General features: G+C 41.9%; 1 protein-coding gene across 1 annotated transcript; it reads left to right on the top strand.

Annotated features, from left to right (window-relative positions):
* Positions 1 to 14,276: 14,276 nt before the first annotated feature.
* LOC142663987 (dual specificity phosphatase 29-like) lies at positions 14,277 to 22,107 on the top strand. Its single transcript, XM_075842849.1, has 3 exons — positions 14,277 to 14,473; positions 15,713 to 15,933; positions 21,872 to 22,107. Exons 1-3 carry the CDS (start codon positions 14,277 to 14,279, stop codon positions 22,105 to 22,107), a joined length of 654 nt encoding a protein of 217 aa, XP_075698964.1.
* The last annotated feature ends 553 nt before the right edge of the window (positions 22,108 to 22,660 follow it).

The following is a 22,660-nucleotide window of genomic DNA, read 5'->3' as shown; positions in this document are numbered from 1 at the left end:
TTGTTTGGGTTACGTTGTTCTGTTTCTCCATGGACATGATCTATACCATCATCACTGCTCTTCTTCGCCTTTGAACCTTGTAACAACTAGGAGTTAATACTTTCCAATAAACCACGCGGCTGTCAGTCAGGGTTAAGGGTCTTCTGGCCCCTAACAGACTTGTCGGACAAGCAAATAAAACAGTTGACCCCCTCCCTTTCTGCTGGCTGCTACACCTCATCACCAAGGTCAGAGTCAGCAAATCCCACCCTAAAAATAGCTCAGCTCCCACTAGCAAGTTTTTCAGAGTGCCTCAGTCAGACTGGGGTCTGCACAGCACTCAGGTACTGTGGGGGGACTGTGGAAGAATTGAATTTTTGGGTTAAAACTGCTGCATGTTCCGAAGTTTTGTATTCGATAATTGTAGATAGACTTTATATAAATTTTTAGCACATTTCTGGGAGGTATTTGTACCCATAGGATCTATTCAGAGAGGAGATTTTCCTAGCTGAAGATTGTACCATAAATGTAGATGATAATCTCTGGATACAGCAATATGCTATCCTGTGCATTAGTGGAACGGTCACAAAGAAATGTGGACTGCTACACGAATATTAGACCAATGCACTTCCGCATGTCTAGACAGCATGGTCAATGAGATATCTGTCTGTAAGGACACTGCTCAGATCTATACGTGGGCTATAGCCAATATGAAATAGATTTCTGATTTATATGTACTGATAGATAAAGGTTGTTCCGCAGCACAGATTTCTATGTTTCTCTCTTTTGTAGACTACTAACATTTTTGTTTTTTTTAAGAAAGGCAAATTTATATCTGGGACTGTAGGCGGTGGGTTGTTGGGTGTCTCGAAAGTTGAATGTTTGGAATTCTATGGAATACTGGGGATTGCAAAAAAAAGAGAAAACCTCAGCCCAGATTTTTAGGCACGCCCGAGACTTTTGCCAGTGTCGCACTGCTGGGAGATCATGATCGGCTGATCTCTACAGGGGAACTAATGTGCAACACCTCATGAAATTGCCTCCAAGATTTTCTAGCCTCTTCCAGTGTATTAGGCCTCATGCACACTGCCGTATCGGGGTTCTGTATTGTATGAAGTCCTAAAGTTGTTTTCCGAGACTTTTATATTTATGGCCTATCCTTGATACGTAACCAATATCAAAATGGTAGAAGTCGGACTCCGACCACCCCCACCGATCAGCTGACTGAAGAGGACGTGGTGACGAACGCTGCAGCGTCTTCATAGTCTACACAAATCCGTAGCGGCCGTGCCTGGGAATGCAGTTCCGGTCCCATTCAGACAGTTGATTGGTGGGGGTCCCAGGAGCCATTAATATAAAAGTCTTGGAAAACCCCTTTAATAGGTGTATAAGGACTTTACTGTACCCTCTACTTTTATACGGAGGCATACAGCTTTTTCTGTCGGAATCCTTAGAGATTCCATAGAAAAAAATTTGTGCCATGCTCATTGAATGCCTTATTATGGAGGAATTCTCCTCTAGAAGCATTGCTTATAGAGAAGAAAATCCTAGATCTACGGCACTTGACGTAGCACCATTTGGTGGCATACGGCACCAAGAGAACTCTGTGGGTTGCCAGTACAACCTCCGACATAGGGAACAACGCCATATGCATTAGGCCAATATGCCCTAATAGGACATTTAATGAGGACTTGTCTTACATTATTTCTATGGGATAGTTTGGATCATAATTTGTTATTTACGTGCGGTTGGAAGTACCAACATGGCTTAGAGAGTCATTCTGATATATTTTTACTCTAATATACAGTATTGCAACAATATGAGGTTGGCATTTTACCTACAATATTCTAGTGTATATAAATCTGCATAAGAACGTATAGACGTAGCAAAGTTGAACTTGACCATAATAACTTACTATCACACAAAAATCCCATTAAAAATGTCACGTTAAAGTTTCTTGCCACGGTGTTTGTAATGCGTTGAGAGTCAGGATAGCATCTGTTTGTATTTTACAAGCTAGAAATATAGAACAGCATGGACATAATAAAAGTTTTCACAGATCACATGCACGGTAGCAGGTCTGAGTCGAGTTAAAAGGCAAAATACATGAACATATTCTAACAACAGGCAGTTCAGAACAGACAGATAAAAAGGTTTTATTGGAACACTGGTCTATAGTCCGCAAATTTTTGTTGACCTCACTTATTTTTCAATTTGCTTTCGACTGTGTTTAGTCTAGAAAATACCTGTTGTATAACTGTTGCCTTGAAACTGTCAACAAGTTGCTTTTGACTGATCTATTATGGGACTAAAGTGATTATCCCACAACAAACATTGATCAATTAGCTAGGCCATCAATGTCTGATCGGTGGGGACTCTTACCTCTGGGACCCCCACTGATCCCTAGCATGAAGGAGCCATGTTCCCTTTTTTTTTTTTAGGTGGCACTCTCGACAGGGATTTTTCTCGGAATTTCCAAAATATCCGCAATTTAGTTAATGGGGCTGCAATGAAATCAAGGTAGAGGACCAATTCAGAAGCGGCACCATGGCGTAAAAAAAAATAAGGGGCCGCTATTCTTTATGGAGCTTAAGAAAACCGATATGCTTCAATCACATTGTGAGAAAACCACTTTTGTACCCTTTTTCATCCAACCCATTAACACGTTACCATCTAATGGTAGTATTTGGCATTTATTTGTTAATATTTGATCTGAATAAGACCATTTGGATGTTCATGTGTACTGGGTATTCACTAGCCAAGCTGCCCTGGTTATTCAAATATACCATAATAAGATTAAAAATAAAGCCAGAGGTTGTCTCACAATAAACATTTATCATCTATCCATTGCCCCATTCCCCTTACGACCACAGCAAGGAGGAGGTTGTATAGAGTAGAGGTCAAACATGCTCCATATAAACACTATGAGGACTGATGGGGAACTCCTGACTCCAGTACTAATGATTGTGGGTGCACCAGCAATGGAACACCCCAATAATCCATGAATTAACCCCCATTGATCAATTTATTTTAATCACCTATACTGCGGATAGGTGCCAAAAATGTTATTGTGTGGTACCCCCTTTAAATAAACATTTCATGAACTCACGCACCCTCTAATGAGAATGAAATGACTTTGCTCATTCTCTCCCAATCTATATAGCAACTATATTGTCTCTGTAGGGGATTATTTCCCAAAATGCATCATCCTTGTGAGACTGCACCGATAAAAAGGAATGCTTTGTGGAAATGATATAATAATAATAATAACAACTATAGGCGTTGATAGTGCCAAAAAATACCCTATACAGCAAAGTGACAAGTGAGCTACAGGAACAGGAAGAGTCAGACTATTGTGGCTCTTCCTATTGGTAAAATTGAAGGATTTCAAGATAGTTTTTAAAAAATGGATAACAAAAAATAATAATAAAAACCTGATTTTAAGGCCTTGTTAGTAATTTTTTGAATATAAAATGAATTTATTTAGTGCGTTTAACCGACTTTCAAAATCCCTTATTAATTCATAAATTAGATTTGATTTTAGTTGTGTGTCAGAAACATGCAAAACCTGCTCTCAGCCAAGCCGTCTTTTCAGCTGAACTGACGGAATCGGCTTTGACAGAATGATACAGCTTTTATGTATCCTGTATACATAGAAACTGTATCTTATCCCCTTCCCGACATCAACCATATATACGGTGGAGGTCGGGTGGGGGAGTATGGATCGGACTCACGGGCTGAGCCCTCTCCATGGAACGAGCGCGTCGGCTGTGTGTAACAGCCGACACTTCAGTGTAACAAGCGGGATCCCACTCATTTAACCCCTTAGATGCCGCAGTCAAAAGCAACTGCGGCAACTAAACCGTTAGAAACAAGGGGGTGGTCTCTGTGACATTGCATCGCCCCGCCCAAGTGACGCGATCGCAGGGTGTTGATGGTTGGCAGGCCCGCAGGTCTGCCAACTTTGTACTGCACTCCGGCAGGGCTTCGTAGGAGACCGTCAGTATTGCAGTATATCATGCAAGCGGTCCAACGATCGCTGGTTCAAGTCTGATAGGGGGGCAGAAAAAGAAAAGTTAAATACAGTAAAATAAAGCGCAATGTGAAAAAAAAAAAAAAATTAACATAACTGGTATCGCAGCCTCTGTAAAACTCCGAACTATTACAATAAAATATTATTTAACCCGCACGCTGAACGCCATAAAAGGAAAAAATAAACCGCCAGATTTGCAGTTTTTGGTTTCTTCATCTCCCACAAAAAATTTTATAAAAAGTGATCAAAAACTCTCATGTGTCTCAAGCCCTCATGCCGCTCAAATCAACAGAAAAAAAAAAAAAATTACACTATTGCGAGAAAACAAAAATTTTATTAACCATCAGTTTTTTCCTTGTAAGCCTCTGTTCACACTGAGTTTCAAAATTCTGCCTGTAAAAATCAGCTCCGGTTTTGCACCACAGGCGTTTTTTGCCACAAATTTTGCAGCGTTTTTTACCTATTTCTTCATCAGGCAAAGGAAAAAAACGTGAGCGTTTTTTGCCATAAAATGTGTCAATAAACGCGTCGGTCGTTCGCTGCGTTTTTTTCCGTCTCCCGTTGATTTCAATATGGTTTTTGAGGCGGAAAATGTCTCAAGATAGGACATGTCACTTCTTTTTCCCACGAGTGTTTTTTTCCGCTTTCGGGAAAAAACCTCCTCCACTTCCCATTGAAATCAAGGGAAGGCCATTTCGGCAGTTTTTTACCGCAGTTTCCGGGCCTAAAAGTAATAAAACATTTTTAAAAAAACATATAAATTTGGTATGGCCATAACTGTATTGAAAAAGTTGGCCGCATATCGGAGCTAACTGTCCATTATAGTCTATGGGAGATACGGAAACAGCGGACTGTCCATGTGCAGCCAACCAAAATGTTCTAGTCTGATCTGGTAAAACGAATTCTTGTCAGAGTGTAAGAGAATCATCACCTATATGGGCACAATCTGAGATCGAGTATCTGTATTACAAAAGTGACCATCCATCTGTAGCAACTAATGTGACTTTGCCTTTTCAGTATCTTATGTGAGTAATGACGAGATATGAGAATATTAGTATTAAAGTGTCTATTTATATAAAAGTCAAGGACCGGAGTACAAATACTAGGGTGACCCTAGCAGTTGGCAGATATGTATTAGATATAGAAAGAACCAAATGTGCCTGAGGCACACTGAAAATCGATTTCCCAACTGCTAATCAGTGTAATTAAAATATAACTTTTAATAGTTTTGCCATTAAAGATGTCCAAGGGGACATAACATTCAGCACGAACAGTTAAAATTAGTAGCCAGTATTGCTCTAGCACACGCTTGTTTCTACTCGATCTGCATGTATTGCCAGACGGAGTGTAAGGTACTCAGATTGCAGAGTATCAGGTCGGCAGCTGCAGACTGCCGAGCTTTAGTGGATAGGATATGGTATGGTATGCGTGCTTAGGATTGCCACGCAAGCTAGGCTCTTTAAAATTGTAAATTTAGCCCCCCCGACATGTTTCGCTGTCAACACAGCGTCCTCAGGGGATCAAAACGGGGCTAGTGAGCGCGCGTATGAATTGTCAGACCCTTTAAACATTTCGATTTGCATCACACAAGATTCACCTGTGTGAGAACCAATAGGAGCTCTGTACAGAGGACGAGCCTCCATAGTAGAAGATTGGCGTTTATGCCAGCCAATGTGGAAGCCATATATATGACCAGTTACGATGCGCCGAGTGCGCATGGGCACTAGAATCACAACTGGACTTAGAAATTTTTCTGAGTTAACCATTGTAAACGGCACCTGCGCACACGAGTCCTGCAGGGTCTTAGCCGATATCAACATTATCAGTGATAGATGCGCATGTCTGGGCTCTTAGAAAAAGAGCAAGCTCTCAGAATAGTAGCACTAGATGGGTCCCCGTAATAGAGACTTGACAGAAGTCATAATAGAAAACGTATAGATGGCCAATTTAACGCATTGGCACTATGGTCACGGTCAGACTTAGTCAGATCTCCACATATATGTACATATTAGAGATCTGACTGGCTCGACAGCGCATGCGTATCTCGGACCTGGACTTAGCCGGTTTTGGCATCTATGAAGATTTACAAGTGCATGTCTAGTCTCTAGTTAGATTCGGGAGAAATCAATAGGGCGCGCGTGCGCACCAGGGTCCAAAGGGGACTTAGACGATGTTTTGGATAGTGGTCTGAGTATGTTAGGGACGCAGAGGTCCCACAATTCACAGTTAGACTCAAGTTAAAGGTTCCTGACGTAAGAATTTAGTGCGCATGTCTGGGCACTCAGAGGATACAGCAGCAGGGATCGTTCCCATCAAAAGGTGAGTATTACAGTGTATATATATGTTGTCCACACTGCAAGTTTAGCCTATAGGTTAGGTCATTATCCACAAAGGGCATGGCTCAACTACAATCTCTTGGTTCGAGTAGAGGGAGAATAAGGGGGGAGGACAATTTGTCCAAATGGACATACATGACAATTGAATTATCAGTATAAAGATATATTGTCTCTTTTTCAATAGAGGTACGATTGGTCATAGTGACCAGGTGACAGCTGTCAGTGTGTATATATACATCAGGTGTGGCATTCTAAGTTGGGGCAATTATAGAAAGGCTACGAAGGTGAATCCCTCATTTAGCCCATTTGGGCTTAAAGATCTAAGCCTATGAATCCATTTGGCTTCTTCTTGCAGTAACTTTTTATCAAGATTGCCTGCTCTGGGGCCCAGCTTGACTTGGGTGATGCCCCAAAATTTGAGAGCATTGATGTCTCCTTGATGGTAAGATCTAATGTGTTTAGAAAGAGGTGTGTCTTCTTTCATATTAATCGTACTCTTATGCTTCGAAATCCTTCTACGGAGTTGTTGAATGGTCTTGCCCACGTATAGTTTTGGGCAAGGGCACTGTGCAGCATAGACAATACCACTACTTTGACAATTGATGAATTGTTTAATGGTAAAAATCTTACCATCGACTGGGTTGGTGAAGGTTTTGGTCGTCGGCATCAAGGGGCAAAAGGAGCATCTGCCACAGGGAAATGATCCCTGTATTGGGGGCGGAAGCCAAGTTTTTTGTGAAGTTAGTGGTCTCGAATAGTGGCTATGTGTCAAGTATTCACGGAGGTTCTTACCTCTCCGATATGTGACACTGGGAATGTTGGAGATTGTGTCACAGAGGTCAGTGTCTGTTAGTAGAATAGACCAGTGTCTCTTTAAGATGTTTTTAATTTGATATGAGCAATTGTCAAAATTCCCTATACATCTGATAAGGGGAGATTGTTTGCTACCATCAAGAGCATGTTTTTCATTCTCCTTTTTACCATGCAGTAGATCATCCCTAGATGTTGCCCTCGCCCTTGCATAGGCTCTATGCAGAGTTTTCTTTGGGTATCCACGTGCAAGGAATTTATTATATAGAGTATCACATTCCATTTGAAAGGTGGTTTCTTCAGAGCAGTTTCTTTTTGCTCTTAAGTACTGTCCAATTGGGATACCTTTTTTGAGAGCCGGCGGATGATAACTTCCCCAATGCAGGAAACTATTTGTTGCAGTCTCCTTTCTATAGATATTAGTTTGGACAGCCCCACCAGGGTCCAGGGAAATTTTTAGATCCAAAAAATTAATTTCATTTGTGTGTATAGTGTAGGTGAATTTCATCCCAATATGATTATTATTGATGACATCCATGAAATCAGAGAAGAGAGCTGTGTCTCCCTCCCAGAAGACAAGTATGTCATCTATGTATCTACCCCAGAAAGAGATGTGACAAGTGAAGGGGAGTAAATCCTCGTTAAAAATTAAAGTGTCCTCCCACCATCCTAAAAATAAGTTGGCATAAGTGGGTGCACAAACAGTGCCCATGGCCGTGCCTTTGAGTTGGTGATAGAATTTATTATCGAAAAGAAAATAATTGTGTGTGAGTAGGAATTGTAGTAGGGATATAGTGAAATTATTGTGTGCCTGAAACTGAGTCCCCTTAGTGCTCAAAAAGTGTCGTACAGCACCAAGGCCCAAATCATGGTTGATATTAGTGTACAGTGTTAATTTTTAACGCCAATCTTCTACTATGGAGGCTCGTCCTCTGTACAGAGCTCCTATTGGTTCTCACACAGGTGAATCTTGTGTGATGCAAATCGAAATGTTTAAAGGGTCTGACAATTCATACGCGCGCTCACTAGCCCCGTTTTGATCCCCTGAGGACGCTGTGTTGACAGCGAAACATGTCGGGGGGGCTAAATTTACAATTTTAAAGAGCCTAGCTTGCGTGGCAATCCTAAGCACGCATACCATACCATATCCTATCCACTAAAGCTCGGCAGTCTGCAGCTGCCGACCTGATACTCTGCAATCTGAGTACCTTACACTCCGTCTGGCAATACATGCAGATCGAGTAGAAACAAGCGTGTGCTAGAGCAATACTGGCTACTAATTTTAACTGTTCGTGCTGAATGTTATGTCCCCTTGGACATCTTTAATGGCAAAACTATTAAAAGTTATATTTTAATTACACTGATTAGCAGTTGGGAAATCGATTTTCAGTGTGCCTCAGGCACATTTGGTTCTTTCTAAGGACCGGAGTACAGCGCAGAACAGTACACAGAATGCTGTCCCCATGACTTTTCCAAGTACAGTTAATCTCCGGCACTAATTCACTACCTTCTACATGAAGAATATAGCATTTACTTCTCATGAGAGCTAAATGAAAACATGGGCATACTAAAAAAGGCCACTAAAGTTGTTAAAAAAAAAAATACACTAAGGCTGGATTTACACGTGCAGTTTTGATGCAATTTTTTTTTTTAGCCGAATAAAGGAGTGGATCACAAAAAAAAAAGAAAAGAGAGGTATACGTTCTTTCTGGATCCACTTCTGTTTGGCTGAGATAACTGCATCAAAACTGCATGTGTCAATCCGGCCTTATAAGCACTAGTAAGATCCATGAAAGTATGTCAGTGGAATGAATAGTTAGGGTAAGTCCAAACAGAGCGGTCCCGATAGGGTCGCGACGCAGCCAACAACCACGCATGCATCATGTTTGGTGCGGCTGTCAACTAGCCCGCATTACTGTGGGTAAAATGGCTCTTTACCTGCAAAATCGTGCGGCCATAAAGGGTGTATTAATAACCGCTCGATTTTTGCAGGTAGAGGGCCGTTTTACCCGCAATAACGCAGGGCCATTAACAGGCTGGTTGACAGCCGTGCCGAACATGGTGCCGGTGCAGTTGTTGGCCGCGTTGCAACAGTGTCAGGACCGCTCCGTTTGGACTTCCGGACTACATGCTGCGCTATTGTGTCCAGTAAAATCACAGACACCTCGATGGAAAGCCACCGTAACCCATTAAACTCAATGGGTTCCGACAGCAATTGGCAGTGTCTGTTGTGCAACGGAACCTTTGGTTCCGTTATTCAATTGTTCTGCTCCTCTGATAGAGCAAAACAACAGAACAGCAAACCGCAGGTGTGAACAGAGTCTAACATTTCTGCAGTTGACCTTCACTTTCAACTAGACTGTTGGTAGCAGTTTAAAGGGGTTTTCCACTTTCTGACAACTGATGACCTATCCACCAGATAGGTTATCACTATATGATCGGTGCGTGTCCCACACCCGGACCCCGCACCGATCCTCCACACTGGCTGCCTCCGTGACCCGGATGTTTGGAACGGGATGCAGTAGTTGGAGCCAGAAGCAGATGGCCCTGACCACCGCATAGCGGCCGATCATTAGAACTGCAGCTCTGCTCCTATTCACTTGAACAGAATTGCAGCTTTTTTTTTACCTGAGCCAACTGCTTACGGCAATATCATCTGGTGACCGGAGGCAGCCGGAGTGGCGGATCGGTGCTGGATCTGCGTGTCAGACACACACTGATCATATACTGATGACCTATCCAGGGGATAGGTCATCAGTTGTCAGAACGTGGAAAACCCCTTTAAGCTGAACTGGTGAAGTTCCAGTAAGAAATTTTCATTTTAGTTGGATTTGCTAATCCAAATTTATAAGAATATTGTTATAAAAGTAATTTCTTAATATTTAGCCCAACATAGCTGCACTTTTTGCAAAAACCAAAACATTTAATAATATAATTTGTATTAAATAGTTTTCACGGCCTCATTTGCCTTTATCGGTGATTATTAAATGGCGTGTTGATATGATCGTTCACATGGTGAATATGTTAACATATTACGGATATTAGTTTACCACCTATAATTAGACATCTTGTACGGCTTAGAGTCGGCGGAGCTCCATCTATGAATCATTGTCAGAGTCTTGAGTAAGGAGGTTGCTGACCTTGTCACTTGGCGATCTTAAGATTATACTTTTGTAATACCAATCTGAAGCCCATACATTCATTGCACTGCCAACTGCAAACAATCAAATTTCAGGAAAACAATGACAATGACGGCTGCCTTCACAGAAACCTATTCAATCTTCTAAATCTAGGCTGGCTGTTCATAGTAAATGTAGGATTTGGACATGTCATACATTAGTAGTGCTCCACTTTTGGCCCAATTTCTGTCTGGCGAGGAGCCACCATATCCAGGCAGAGATTGAATGACGAGATAGGCACTCTCTCCATTCTAGTCTGTGGAAATTATGGGAACAGTCAAGTGAACCCCAAAGTAGGACTCCCACCTATCAGACACCTATACTATGGCTATACCATAAATGTCTTTCGTTGGGTAACCTTCTAAAATTGTGGCTCGAAGCTCTAATGCACACGACTGTGTGTGCTGCCAGAGTCCCGTACGTGATCCGTGGAAAGATAGGACATGGTCTATCTCTACACGGATCGGGGAGTCTGTTCCTTTTTCACAGACCTGATTCACCCACTTGAGTGAATGGGTCTGTGAAAATTACCGTTTGCCACTCGAAAGCCGTCAAAACCGACCCGAGTAGAACTCGGTCTTGTGCAAAAAGTGCTAAGACGATCTTAAATGTAATAGTTGTAGATAGGCGTATACTTCCTCTTGAAAATGATAGACCATCTTCATGGAATCTTTAGTCATTAGGGTATTGTTTATACAATAATATGGTCTTATTTTTTAGACTAGGTTCACGCACCACACGCACCTGGGGTGTTTGAGGCGAATACGCTGAGCGTATCCATTTCTTGTAACAGATCGGACGTTTGCCAAAAGTGTGTCCTTTCGGCATACCTTTGCGTGGTACGCGTCATCATACCTTTTTTTTTTCTTGCTGCATTGAATTGCGTTCGACTATGTTTTTCAATAAAATCGGTCCTGCAAAGATTTTCTATTCAGTATGTTTTTTTCTTTTACATTGAGAGTCAATTGACTCTCCATGGCTAAGTAAGGCAAACTATACTATTTAGGGTGCAAAGAATATCAAATTTACTACGAATACCATGTGAATATATATTTTGCCGTTTATAGTGTGGCATTCAGACTACAGGCTGCTGTAAAACGTGTAGAAATCCTGTATGTCTGCCGAGAGCTATTTATTGGCAGTCAACGTTTGTCAGAAAACGACTGCTGCGGCTGATGTCAGGGGTCGCACAGCTGAGCGCAAGGGCTTAGTAACATTTGCTTGCAAGGACTGAAATTACACTCCAAGGTCTTGTCCAAGGCTTCTTTGGTCACTTGACCTGACACTGAACAGGATCTTTAGTGATCAGCAGAATGAGGAGTGCCGTGGAGAATATCTTGTAACACATGCAAAACTAGTTACAGAACTAAACAACTGTTTATAGGCTTTAAATACTCAATATATACATGGAACGAAAACCTCAATAACCAATATAAAGTGCATACCCGATCCAGCAGGACGATTGTACAGCGCCCCAGAGGCATAACTTTGAAGCTTTTCGGCCCCTATTATGCAAAATTGTAACAGAACCCCCCCCCCCCCCCCCCAACCTATCATGTGCCATTTATAATACCTTCGAGTGACCTTAGAGCCTCTTTAGGCACCATGGCCCTGGTGCGGCTGCTACCTCTGTACACCTATAGCTACGACCCTAAGCATTTTCGGGATATGGAATGAAACTTGTATTGCAATAAGAATAAAAAGTGCAGATCATCGACTCCGAATCCTGAATAATATACATTTAGGACTCGGCTTACAAAGTCCATACAAGGAAATGCCATGAATAGCCGCATCAGTAGTTAATTGCCATAAAAACAATTGCATAGGTTTTACAGAGCGACTCATAGGGGGAGGGGTACATAATAGGAATGTGGAAAGGGTTTGTCTTCATGAAACATTTCCCTTAAAACTTTTATTTACGTAAAACAAAAATAATCCCAAAAATTTTGCTGAAATCTCATATTATTTATGATATAGTAACATAGTACGTGCGGCGGAATAAAGACAGAAGTCCATCCAGTTCATCCTACTATCCTGTAATGTGGAGGAGAAAGGCAAAAACTCACGTGAATAGTGTAGATTAGGACTTCTTCTAAATCAAGACTATTTTAATAAATTAATGTAAACAATTTGGCATTACGTTGGTACGGTTGAAAAAAGACACGTCCATCAGGAGTGGATATTTTTTCGTTCTAGGAAATTATCTAAGCCTTTTTTAAAGCCATCTCCTGTCCCTGCTGTGACGGCTCCTGCGGTGACTATTCCATAGATTCACAGTTCTCACAGTAAAGAAGACTTGTCGCCTCTGCAGGTTGGACCTTTTTTTCTCCAGACGGAGGGAGCGCCCCCTTGTTTTTTTAGGGGGTTTTACATGAAACAGGATTTCACCATATTTTTTGTATGTGCCATTCATATATTTATATAAGTTAATCATGTCCCCCCTTAGTCGTCTCTTTTCAGGGCTAAATAGGTTTAATTCTTCTAATCTTTCCTCATAACTTAGATTCTCCATGCCCCTTATTCGTTTCGTTGCTCTTCTTTGTATTTTTTCCAACTCCAGGGCATCCTTTCTATGAACTGGAGCCCAGAGCAGAACTGCATATTCTAGATGAGGCCTCACTAATGCTTTGTAAAGTGGTAATATTATATCCCTGTCCCGCGAGTCCTTGCCTCTTTTATTACACGACAATATCTTGCTGGGCTTTGAAGCAGCTGATTGACATTGTGCTGTTATTTAGTTTATGATTTACAAGTACACCCAGATCCTTCTCAACAAGTGACTCCCACAGTGTAGCGCCCCCTAGGACATATGATGCTCGCAGGTTGTTGGTACCCAGATGTAGAACTTTACATTTATGTACATTAAACTTAATTTGCCAAGTGGAAGCCCAAACACTCAGTGTGTTCAAATCAGCTTGTTATTTATGAACATCTTCCATAGTCTATGTACTGAATTGGGGAAATTGACCTTCTTAAAATTAAGTGTTTTTGCCCTCCCAGCCTGTGTTTGTTTTTTACAGTATAGGTAAAATGTAACTATATTATGATCATTGTTACCGAGGTTTTCACGAACATTGATGTTCCAAACAAGCGCTGCATTATTAGAAATAACCAGATCTAACAGAGCTTCACCTCTAGTCGGATCTTCCACACACTGGCCCATAAAATTTTCCTGCAACAGGTTGAGGAAATTTCTCCCCTTTGCAGTTGAAGCCGAACCATGACCCCAATTAATATCCCGGTAATTAAAATCTCCCATTATCACTACAGTACCCGCCTGTGCAGCCCACTCCATCTGCTTATTTAGCTGTCCTTCCATATCACCGCCTTCATATTACTTCTCACATACAGACATACACCACTGCCTTCTTATCACTTCTCACATGCAGACATACACCACCACCTTCATATCACTTCTCACATACAGACATACACCACCACCTTCATATCCCTTCTCACATACAGACATACACCACCACCTTCATATCCCTTCTCACATACAGACATACACCACCAACTTCATATCACTTCTCACATACAGACATACACCAGCACCTGCCCATTAATGTTCACATTTACGTTATTGTGCTATTCTGTTCAATATTAAGATAAAGTTTTTACCCGGTGTAAAGTATAAAAGAAAGTTTTTTTTCACATTCTAAAGCAAATTAGAATTATTTTGAACATTCTACAAATCAATGTATATTTTTTAATGTTTTGCTCTGTTACAGTTAAGTCTCGTTGATCGTCGTTCGCTGCACCAGCCGGCGGTCGCCCATTGTAAAAGGGCCTTAATAAGTGTTCATTGTACCGCCACATTATATGTAAATAGGAATTGTTGATGTACTCTACCTGCCACAACCTAACCACCAGAATTTCTGTACCTAACTTTATTTCTGCACACTTTTACCCATATAGGGACCACAGGAACCTATGTCTATGTCAGTTGCCCAAGCAAGAATGCCTGCTGACACAGCTAACCGGAAGAAGTCCAATGCATATGCAGCAGTGGCTGTAGATCCAGATACTGGATACAGCACCCCTGGGGCATTTGAGCTAGAGAGACTTTTTTGCCATGGAGCAGCCAAATTCACTCATGTAAATGAAGTTTTCCCCAACTTGTGTATTGGAGATGAGTGAGTATAGTCATAATGTGTTTATTAAGAATTTATTAAGAACAAAGTTCGATAAGCTGTATGTGGGGAAAGAACAAAAACGTGAATACACGTAACGTCGGTAAGTGTAAGTATGTGTACTTACATAATAGAAGAATTGACAGTAATTGGCAAGCAAATAAAAAGAGAATTGGCAAAAGTTTGACTTTAGTTAGCCCTAATCCTCCAATTTGCGAAGTGCACATTTCATGTCAGTCAATATAATGGTGGGAAATTACTTTAAAGGGGTTTTTCCCACTAAGCACATTTATCGCCTATCCAACGGATAGGGGATAAATGTATGATCGCTTGGGGCCCCACCAATCACTAGAACGGAAGTCCCAACCCCCGTTCCTCCTCACTGTGATTGTGCAGTGTGGAAGATTTGGAATAGAACGGCGGTCGCTCCCAGATAGTGGCAGGTCGAGACGCAAACTGGCGAATGCTCTGTGGAGAGACAGGGCAGAGACAGTAGGTGGGCAGGGGCTCAATCGGGGGGACAAGCAGGTGACACTAGGCAGAAGGGCTCTGTATGGGGGTAGAGGACTACCAGGGGGGATACGCACCCTGACAGGGTCTCTGTGTGAAGCTAAGGGGTAGACAGGTGTGCAGGTGGAAGGCAACATAGACAAAAAAATCATTGCACTGAAGCTGCTGCTTTTACACAGCCAAGTCACTCACCAAGTTGCAGTGCGGCTGCGGCAAGGCTCTACGATCTTCCAAGGCCTGAATGAAGTCTTCACCTCCTCACACGTTGCACCCACGTCACCTGCGTAGACAACAGACCCCTAAATTATGTAAGACCCCTGACCAAACCTCTATATTCAGACCCTAAACCAGAACCCTAAATATACACCCCAAGAAGAACAAAATTAACTTCGATCCCCGACCAGATCCCTAAATTAATTCAGACTCCAGATCAGACCACTAAATTAATTTACAACCCCCAAATCAGACCTCGAAACGAATTCAGACATTAGATCAGACCCCAAAAAAGAAAGCCAGACCCGACCCCAGTGTACTTACTGCTCCCTGGTCTTCTTGCCTCCAATTTCAGCCAGGCGCCTCGTCACTTCTGGGCACCTCTTGATCCTGACGTTGGAGCCCTGCTCAACATGGTACTGTCGCTTGCGTCAGGAATTTGTGAAGCAAAGACTGTGATTATTCCTGTCAATTCAGCTTATTAAATAATTTGTTTTTTATTGAATTGTGCCCTTTTAGAAAAACTGCATTGGACCGCTATGGTCTGGAAAAAAATGGCTTTACTCATGTTCTCAATGCAGCACATGGGCGCTGGAATGTGGACACAGGAGCAGAGTATTACAGCGATATGGACGTGGAGTATTATGGGGTGGAGGCAACAGATCTACCCAGCTTTGACCTTAGTCAGTTTTTCTACCCTGCAGCTGAATTCATCCACACGGCACTAAATAAGTCAAACAGTAAGTTGGACGATATTTACGTTCGTCTGAATAAGCCCTTACTTATACTATGGTAAAAAAAAAATATTCAGTTGTGAAACAAACATGTTAAAATGCACACTGGGGACTAGCAACACGGCATATGTCTATCATTTATAAAACTGTTGACTTACATTTGTGGAAAAATGCTTTAATAGCAGTAATTGGAAAACGACCCACTCTACAGTATTTTATGTGGCCACGGTACAGCAACAAAACTGTTGTATGTGAATACAGCCTTATGACATAAACATGCACTTAAAGAGACTCTGTTACTACTTTATTAATTCCTTATCTCCTAACTAATCTAATAGGCGCTATGCTGCTGATAACTAGTGTGATTTGTTGTTGTTTTTTTAAAACATTTATTATTTGCAAAGTTATGAGCATTTTTCTAAATATGCTAATGTGTCTATACTTGCCAAATAGGAGGTGACTCTTTCTTTTCACTCTGGGTCGTATAATGTTTTCTGTATGATGCTGTCCAATCAGCATACGGCTTCTCCCCTTCCCTGCCCAGCAAGATAGTGTGATCATATAGTATACAGCTTCCATTCCAGACTGTGTATTCAACTGGTGTCACAGCTAGAACTGTGATCCTGGTGTCATATGAAAGATTAGAATCTCCTCTTTCATACGCCACCAGAATCGCTGTCCTAGGTGGTCCACAGTTAGAGCTACGGCTATTTAACCCCTTAATGACCAGCCTATTTTAGACCTTAAAGGGGTTTTCCAATCCTTTTTTTTTTTTTTTTAAATCAATGCAATGTTCCTCTATTAATATATTAGTGCACTCTGACTATCTTTTTCTTGATAATAAATGGTTTTAGTAACATTACTCCCTATTGTTTACCTTGAGAGGTTTGTTTTGCTCAGTAAGTTCATTCCTCTTCTCTTCCTGTGTTTCTCCTCCCTGCATGCACTGCTCTAGTCCCAGCATGCAATGTGCATGCAGCAGTGCACTTGCTCCGCCTACTACACCCAGCTCTACTAACTTCTGCAATCTCAGTCTTCATTTTGGTGCTCTCATTCTATTACTGATAGCACAAGCTGAAATCACTGGATATCTGCGTTTTTAACCTCTTAACGCCGAAGGGCGGATATATCAGTCCTCTGCAGCTGCTAGTTCGCGCAGGAGGAGGGATATATCCGTCCTGTGATGGCGCGGGTACTGCCAGTGTGCCCACACGATCAGCGGCAGGAGCACGGCTGTTATACACAGCCTGGCTCCTGCTGCAACTGCCGGAATCGAAGCGCGCTCCGATTCCGGCAGTTTAACCCATTAAATGCCGCTGTCAATAGTGACAGCGGCATCTAATGTGTTTGACAGAGGGAGGGAGCTCCCTCTGTTTTATACTGACAGGCAATAATGCTTTGGTATACGAAGTATACCAAAGCATTATATATGCGATCGGCACATCGCATAGTGAAGTCCCATGGTGGGACTAAAAAAAAAATGTCAATCCGTTAAATAAAGTTGGTAAAAAAACAAAAAAAAAATTACAGTGAAAATCAAATAAAACTACTTTTTTTGCCCAAAAAGTGGTTTTTTTAAAGTAAAAGTGTCAAAACAAATCACACATACACATATATGGTATCCCCGCGATCGTAACCACTTGAACAATAAAATTAACACATTAATTAAACCGCTGGATGAACGGCGTCCAAAAAAACAACGGCAAAATTCGCTCTTTTCTCCCATTCCCACCATAAAAAATTAAATAAAAATTAATCTAAGTCCTATGTACCCCAAAATAGTACTAATGAAAACTACACATTGTCCCGCAAAAATCAAGCCCACGTACGGCCACATAGACGGAAAAATAAAACCGTTACGGCTCTTGGAACGCGGCGATGCAAAAACAAGTAATTTTTTTCTAAAAGGGTTTTTATTGTGCAAACGTAGGAAAACATATAAAACCTTTACATATTTGGTATCCCCGTAATCGTGCCGACCCGTAGAATAAAGGTAACATATTATTTACGCTGCATAGTAAACGGCGTAAATTTATAACGTGAAAATCAATGCTGGAATAGCTGCTTATTTTCAATTCTCTCCTAAAATAAAGTTAATAAAAGTTAATCAATATATTGTAAGCATCTAAAAATGGTGCAATTACAAAATACAACTCGTCCCGCAAAAAACAAGCCCTTATACGGCTATGTCGACGGAATAAAAAAAAAGTTACGACTCTTGGAATGCGACCGTGAAAAAAACTAAAATAATCCTTGGTCATTATCGTGCAAAATGGCCCGGTCATTAAGGGGTTAAACGGTTTGAAGAGGTCTTCTGGTACCAAAACAGTGGAAACCCCCAAAAGGTGCCCCCATTTTGGAAACTAGACCCCTTGAGGAATTCATTGTAGTTTTCTTGGGGTGCATGCGGCTTTTTGATCAGTTTTTATTCTATTTTTAAGTGGCGTGGTGACTAAAAAACAGCAATTCTACTATTGTTTTTTTATTCTATTTTTTTTACTGCGTGCACCGTGCGCTATAAATGACATATTCACTTTATTCTGCGGGGCGATACGATTAGGGCTCATTTACACGAGCGTGTTATACGTCCGTGCAACGCGCGTCGCAGGGACCTATGTTAGTCTATGGGGCCGTGCAGCCAGGTGGGCGTGATTTTCACGCAGCGTATGTCCGCTGCGTGAAACGCACGACGTCCTATATTTGTGCGCTGTTCGCACATCACGCACCCATTGAAGTCAATGGGTGTGTGAAAACCACGCATGTCGCACGGAAGCAATTCCGTGGGACGCGCGTGATTCGCGCAACAGCACTGTAAAGGATGAATGAAAACAGAAAAGCACCACGTTCTTTTCTGTTTACAAACATCCAAACGGAGTGTCATAATGATGGCGGCTGCGCGAAAACCACGCAGCCGCGCATCATAAAGGGCTGACACACGGAGCTGTTAATTGCCTTTTGCGCACGCAAAACGCCACGCTTTTTGCTTGCACAAAATGCACATGCTCGTGTAAACCCGGCCTTACGGTGACACCAGATGTTTATAGTTCTTTTATGTCTTATGGCGTTTGCACAATAAAATACGTTTTGTAATAAATCATTCACTTTTTGTGTTACCTTATTCTAAGAGCAAGAACTTTATTATTTTTCCATCAATAAAGCCGTGCGAGGACTTATTTTTTGCGTAACGAACTGTAGTTTCGATCAGGACCATTTTTAGGTACATGCGACTTTTTGATCTATTTTTAATAAATTTTTTGGGAGGTGAAGTGACCAAACAATTGTGATTTTGGTACGGTTTATTATTATTTTCTTTTACGGCGTTCACCGTGTGGGATAAATAACGAAATAATTTTGTAGTTCAGGCCGTTACGGACGCGGCGATACCAATTATGTATATTTTATTTATTTATATATTTTTATTAATAAAAAAGGACTGATAAGGGAAAAAAAGGGGATTTTTTTTAACTTTTATTTTCTTATTTTTACACATCTTTTTTTTTTACTTTATTACTTTGTCCCACAAGGGGACTTGAGGGCAGGAGGCCCTGATCGCTATTCTAATACTCTGCACTACATCCGTAGTGCAGTGTATTAGAACTGTCAGCTATTCACTGACAGCAAGCATAGTGGGTCCTGACTTTGTCAGGACCCATTAGGCTTCCGTCGATGGCATTGCCGGACACAATTGTTTGGTGTCAGGTTGCCATAGTAACCATCGCCGGCCGCTATCGTGTAGCAGGCCGGCGATGGTAACTTAACCCCTAAAAAGCCGCGATCTCTATTGAACGCGGCTTTTAAGGGGTTAGACAGCGGGGACACAGCGATCGGTCCCCGCTGTAGGAGCTGCGGCAGCTGCTGTACGAGACAGCAGCTGTCACAGCTCCTGCACCTGTCGGGAAGACGGCCGAAACGGCCGTTATTCCCGCAGCTTCGTATTCCGTCGGTAATTTATAAGGGGTTATAATTTCACAGAGCATGCGCGGTGGAGTGTGTTAACCACGCATGCTCTGAGATAAAGAAGCATGTGGTACGGTTACGTCATTTGTGACGTAACCGTACAGTGTGAAAGCCGGAAACCGGAAGCAAGGCAGAAGACTAAATGGACGGGTCTGCACAGGAAGTGCAGATTTTGCTTCACTAAGGGGGCGGTGACGGAGGAGGATATACGACGCTACAGCCATCTGATGAAACGTAAGTACATTGTAAAGTTATATCATTTTCATTGTTTTATTTAAATAAATGTAATTTTTTAGTTCCGGAATACCCCTTTAATGACCAAGCCATTTTTTACGTTTTTCCATCGTCGCATTCCAAGAGCTATAACTCTTTTATTTTTGCGTCGACATAGCAGTATAAGGTCTTGTTTTTTGCGGGACAAGTTGTACTTTTTAATAGCACCATTTTGGGGGACATATTATTTATTGATTAACTTTTATTAACTTTTTTTGGGGGGGAATAGAAAAAACCCTGAAATTTCGCCACTCTTTTTCGCGTCTTAAATCAACGGCGTTTAACGTGTGATAAAAATAACACCATAAATTTATTCAGCGGGTTGTTACGATTGCAACGATACCAAATTTGTATAGTTTTTGTATGTTTTACTACTTTTACACAGTAAAAACGCTTTTTTTTCAAAATTATTTGTTTGTGTCTCCATATTTGAAGAGCCGTAACGTTTTCATTTTTTCGCCGATGCGGTTGTATGAGGGCTTTTTTTTTGCGGGAAGACTTGTAGTTTTTATTGGTACCATTTTTGAGTAGATGCGACTTTTTGATCACTTTTTATAACATTTTTTTAAAGTCAGGATTCACAGAAAACAGCAATTTTTCCATAGTTTTTTATTACATTTTTTACAGCGTTCACCGTGCGGGTTAAGTAATGTTATAGATTTATAGTCGGGGTCGTTACGGAATGCGGCGATACCAAATATGTGTAACTTTTTTACTTTATTTTGGTTTCTTAATAGTAAAGCATTGTGTAAGGGGAAAAGCTGGGTTTTTCATTTTTTTTTCATTAACTTTATTACATTTTTTTGCTAGTCCCACTTGGGGACTATAATATGCGATTCTCCGATCGCTATTGTAATACACTGCAATACTTTTGTATTGCAGTGTATTACTGCCTGTCCGTTTAAAACGGACAGGCATCTGCTAGGCCATGCCTCCGGCATGATCTAGCAGGCAGTCGCTCCAGGCAGACCTGGGGGCCTTTATTAGGCCCCCGGCTGCCATTACAGACACAGACACTCGGCGATCGTATCGCCGGGTGTCGGTGGGAGAGAGAGGGAGCTCCCTCCCTCTCTCCAAAACCACTCAGATGCGGTGCACGCTAATGCGCACCGAATCTGAAGGGTTAAACGGGTGAGATCGATACTTATAATCGATCTCACCCGGCAGAGCAGGGACGCTCCCAGCCCTCAGCTGCCTCTAGCAGCAGAGAGCAGGGAGATTTGACACTCCCTGCTCTGTTTACTTTATCCTGATGCAGCGCCGTGAAAAGGCGTATGCATCAGAATAAAGCCCATTAGTGGCCGCCGTTAAAAGGCGTATTGGCGGTCACTAACGGGAGTGATCCCCCTTCCCTTCAGCCTCAGTCTCTCACACTGTGTGAAGCAGCTTCATGCTGATTGGACAGCGTCAGAGGCTGTGAGGAGGCTCCACCTCCGGAGAATCGCTGGTGTTACCTCCCACTTGTCTAGTATAGCCTCATTTGCAGATTTATAAAAAAAAAAGCTCATAACTTTTAAAATAATAAACTTCTTGGGACACAATTGTCACTAGTATTATCAGTGTGACAGCGCCTATTAGATTATCTAGGAGACAGGGCAATACTAAACTAGTGACAGATCCTCTTTAAATTGAATTGTTAAAAAAAAATTGTATAATTACAAATACCTATATATGACAAACACTTGGTAAAGCAATTTTGGTTCTTTTTATGCAGCTAAGGTGTTAGTCCACTGCGCTATGGGCCGGAGCCGCTCTGCCTCACTTGTTCTGGCTTACCTGATGATCTATGAAAAAATGACAGTTGTTGATGCAATTGCGCAAGTTCTGAAACATCGCTGTGTACTTCCCAACCGGGGCTTCCTGAAGCAGTTACGGCAGCTGGACATTCAACTGGCCTTAGAGAGGCGAGCTGCACGGGATGCAGAAAACGGTTTTGACAAGAGTGATTGATACCGCTACCACAAGGAAACCCTCCAAGAATACAGATAGTGGCAGGAGGAACTAAATTGCATTTCTAGCTCTGAGGATTCTGAGACCTTACAATGTAAATCTGCTTCCATCATACAGGTTGGAACCTCTAGTACCTCCATCAATATACCCGGGCCTAGTCCACTCTCCTGCGTCGTTCAGTTTCTCTTTCAAAACAATTGAGACAACATATGTAAATCGTGTAGACGTGTATTGTTCACTATGGATCTGGCTTCTTGGGGTTAGGGCTTAGGCTTCATTCACATCTGCGTCAGAGCTCCGTTCATGGGTTCCGTCTGAGCTTCCGTCAGGGGAGCCCATAGGTTTTCCGTTTGCATCACCATTGATTTCAATGGTGACGGATCCGGTGCAAATGGTTTCCGTTTGTCACGGTTGTGTAAGGGTTCCATTGTTAAGACTGAATCAATACCGTTGTCAGCCAGCTATTCATTCCGTCAAAACAACGGAACCCTTAAACAACGGTGTCAAACCAAACCATTTGCACCGGATCCGTCACCATTAAAATCAATGGTGA

The sequence above is a fragment of the Rhinoderma darwinii genome, chromosome 11 (assembly GCF_050947455.1).
Source record: "Rhinoderma darwinii isolate aRhiDar2 chromosome 11, aRhiDar2.hap1, whole genome shotgun sequence".
In the NCBI taxonomy this organism is placed as follows: Eukaryota; Metazoa; Chordata; class Amphibia; order Anura; family Rhinodermatidae; genus Rhinoderma; species Rhinoderma darwinii.
Note: the sequence above shows the minus strand (reverse complement) of the source record. Positions and strands in the feature narration are given on the sequence as shown.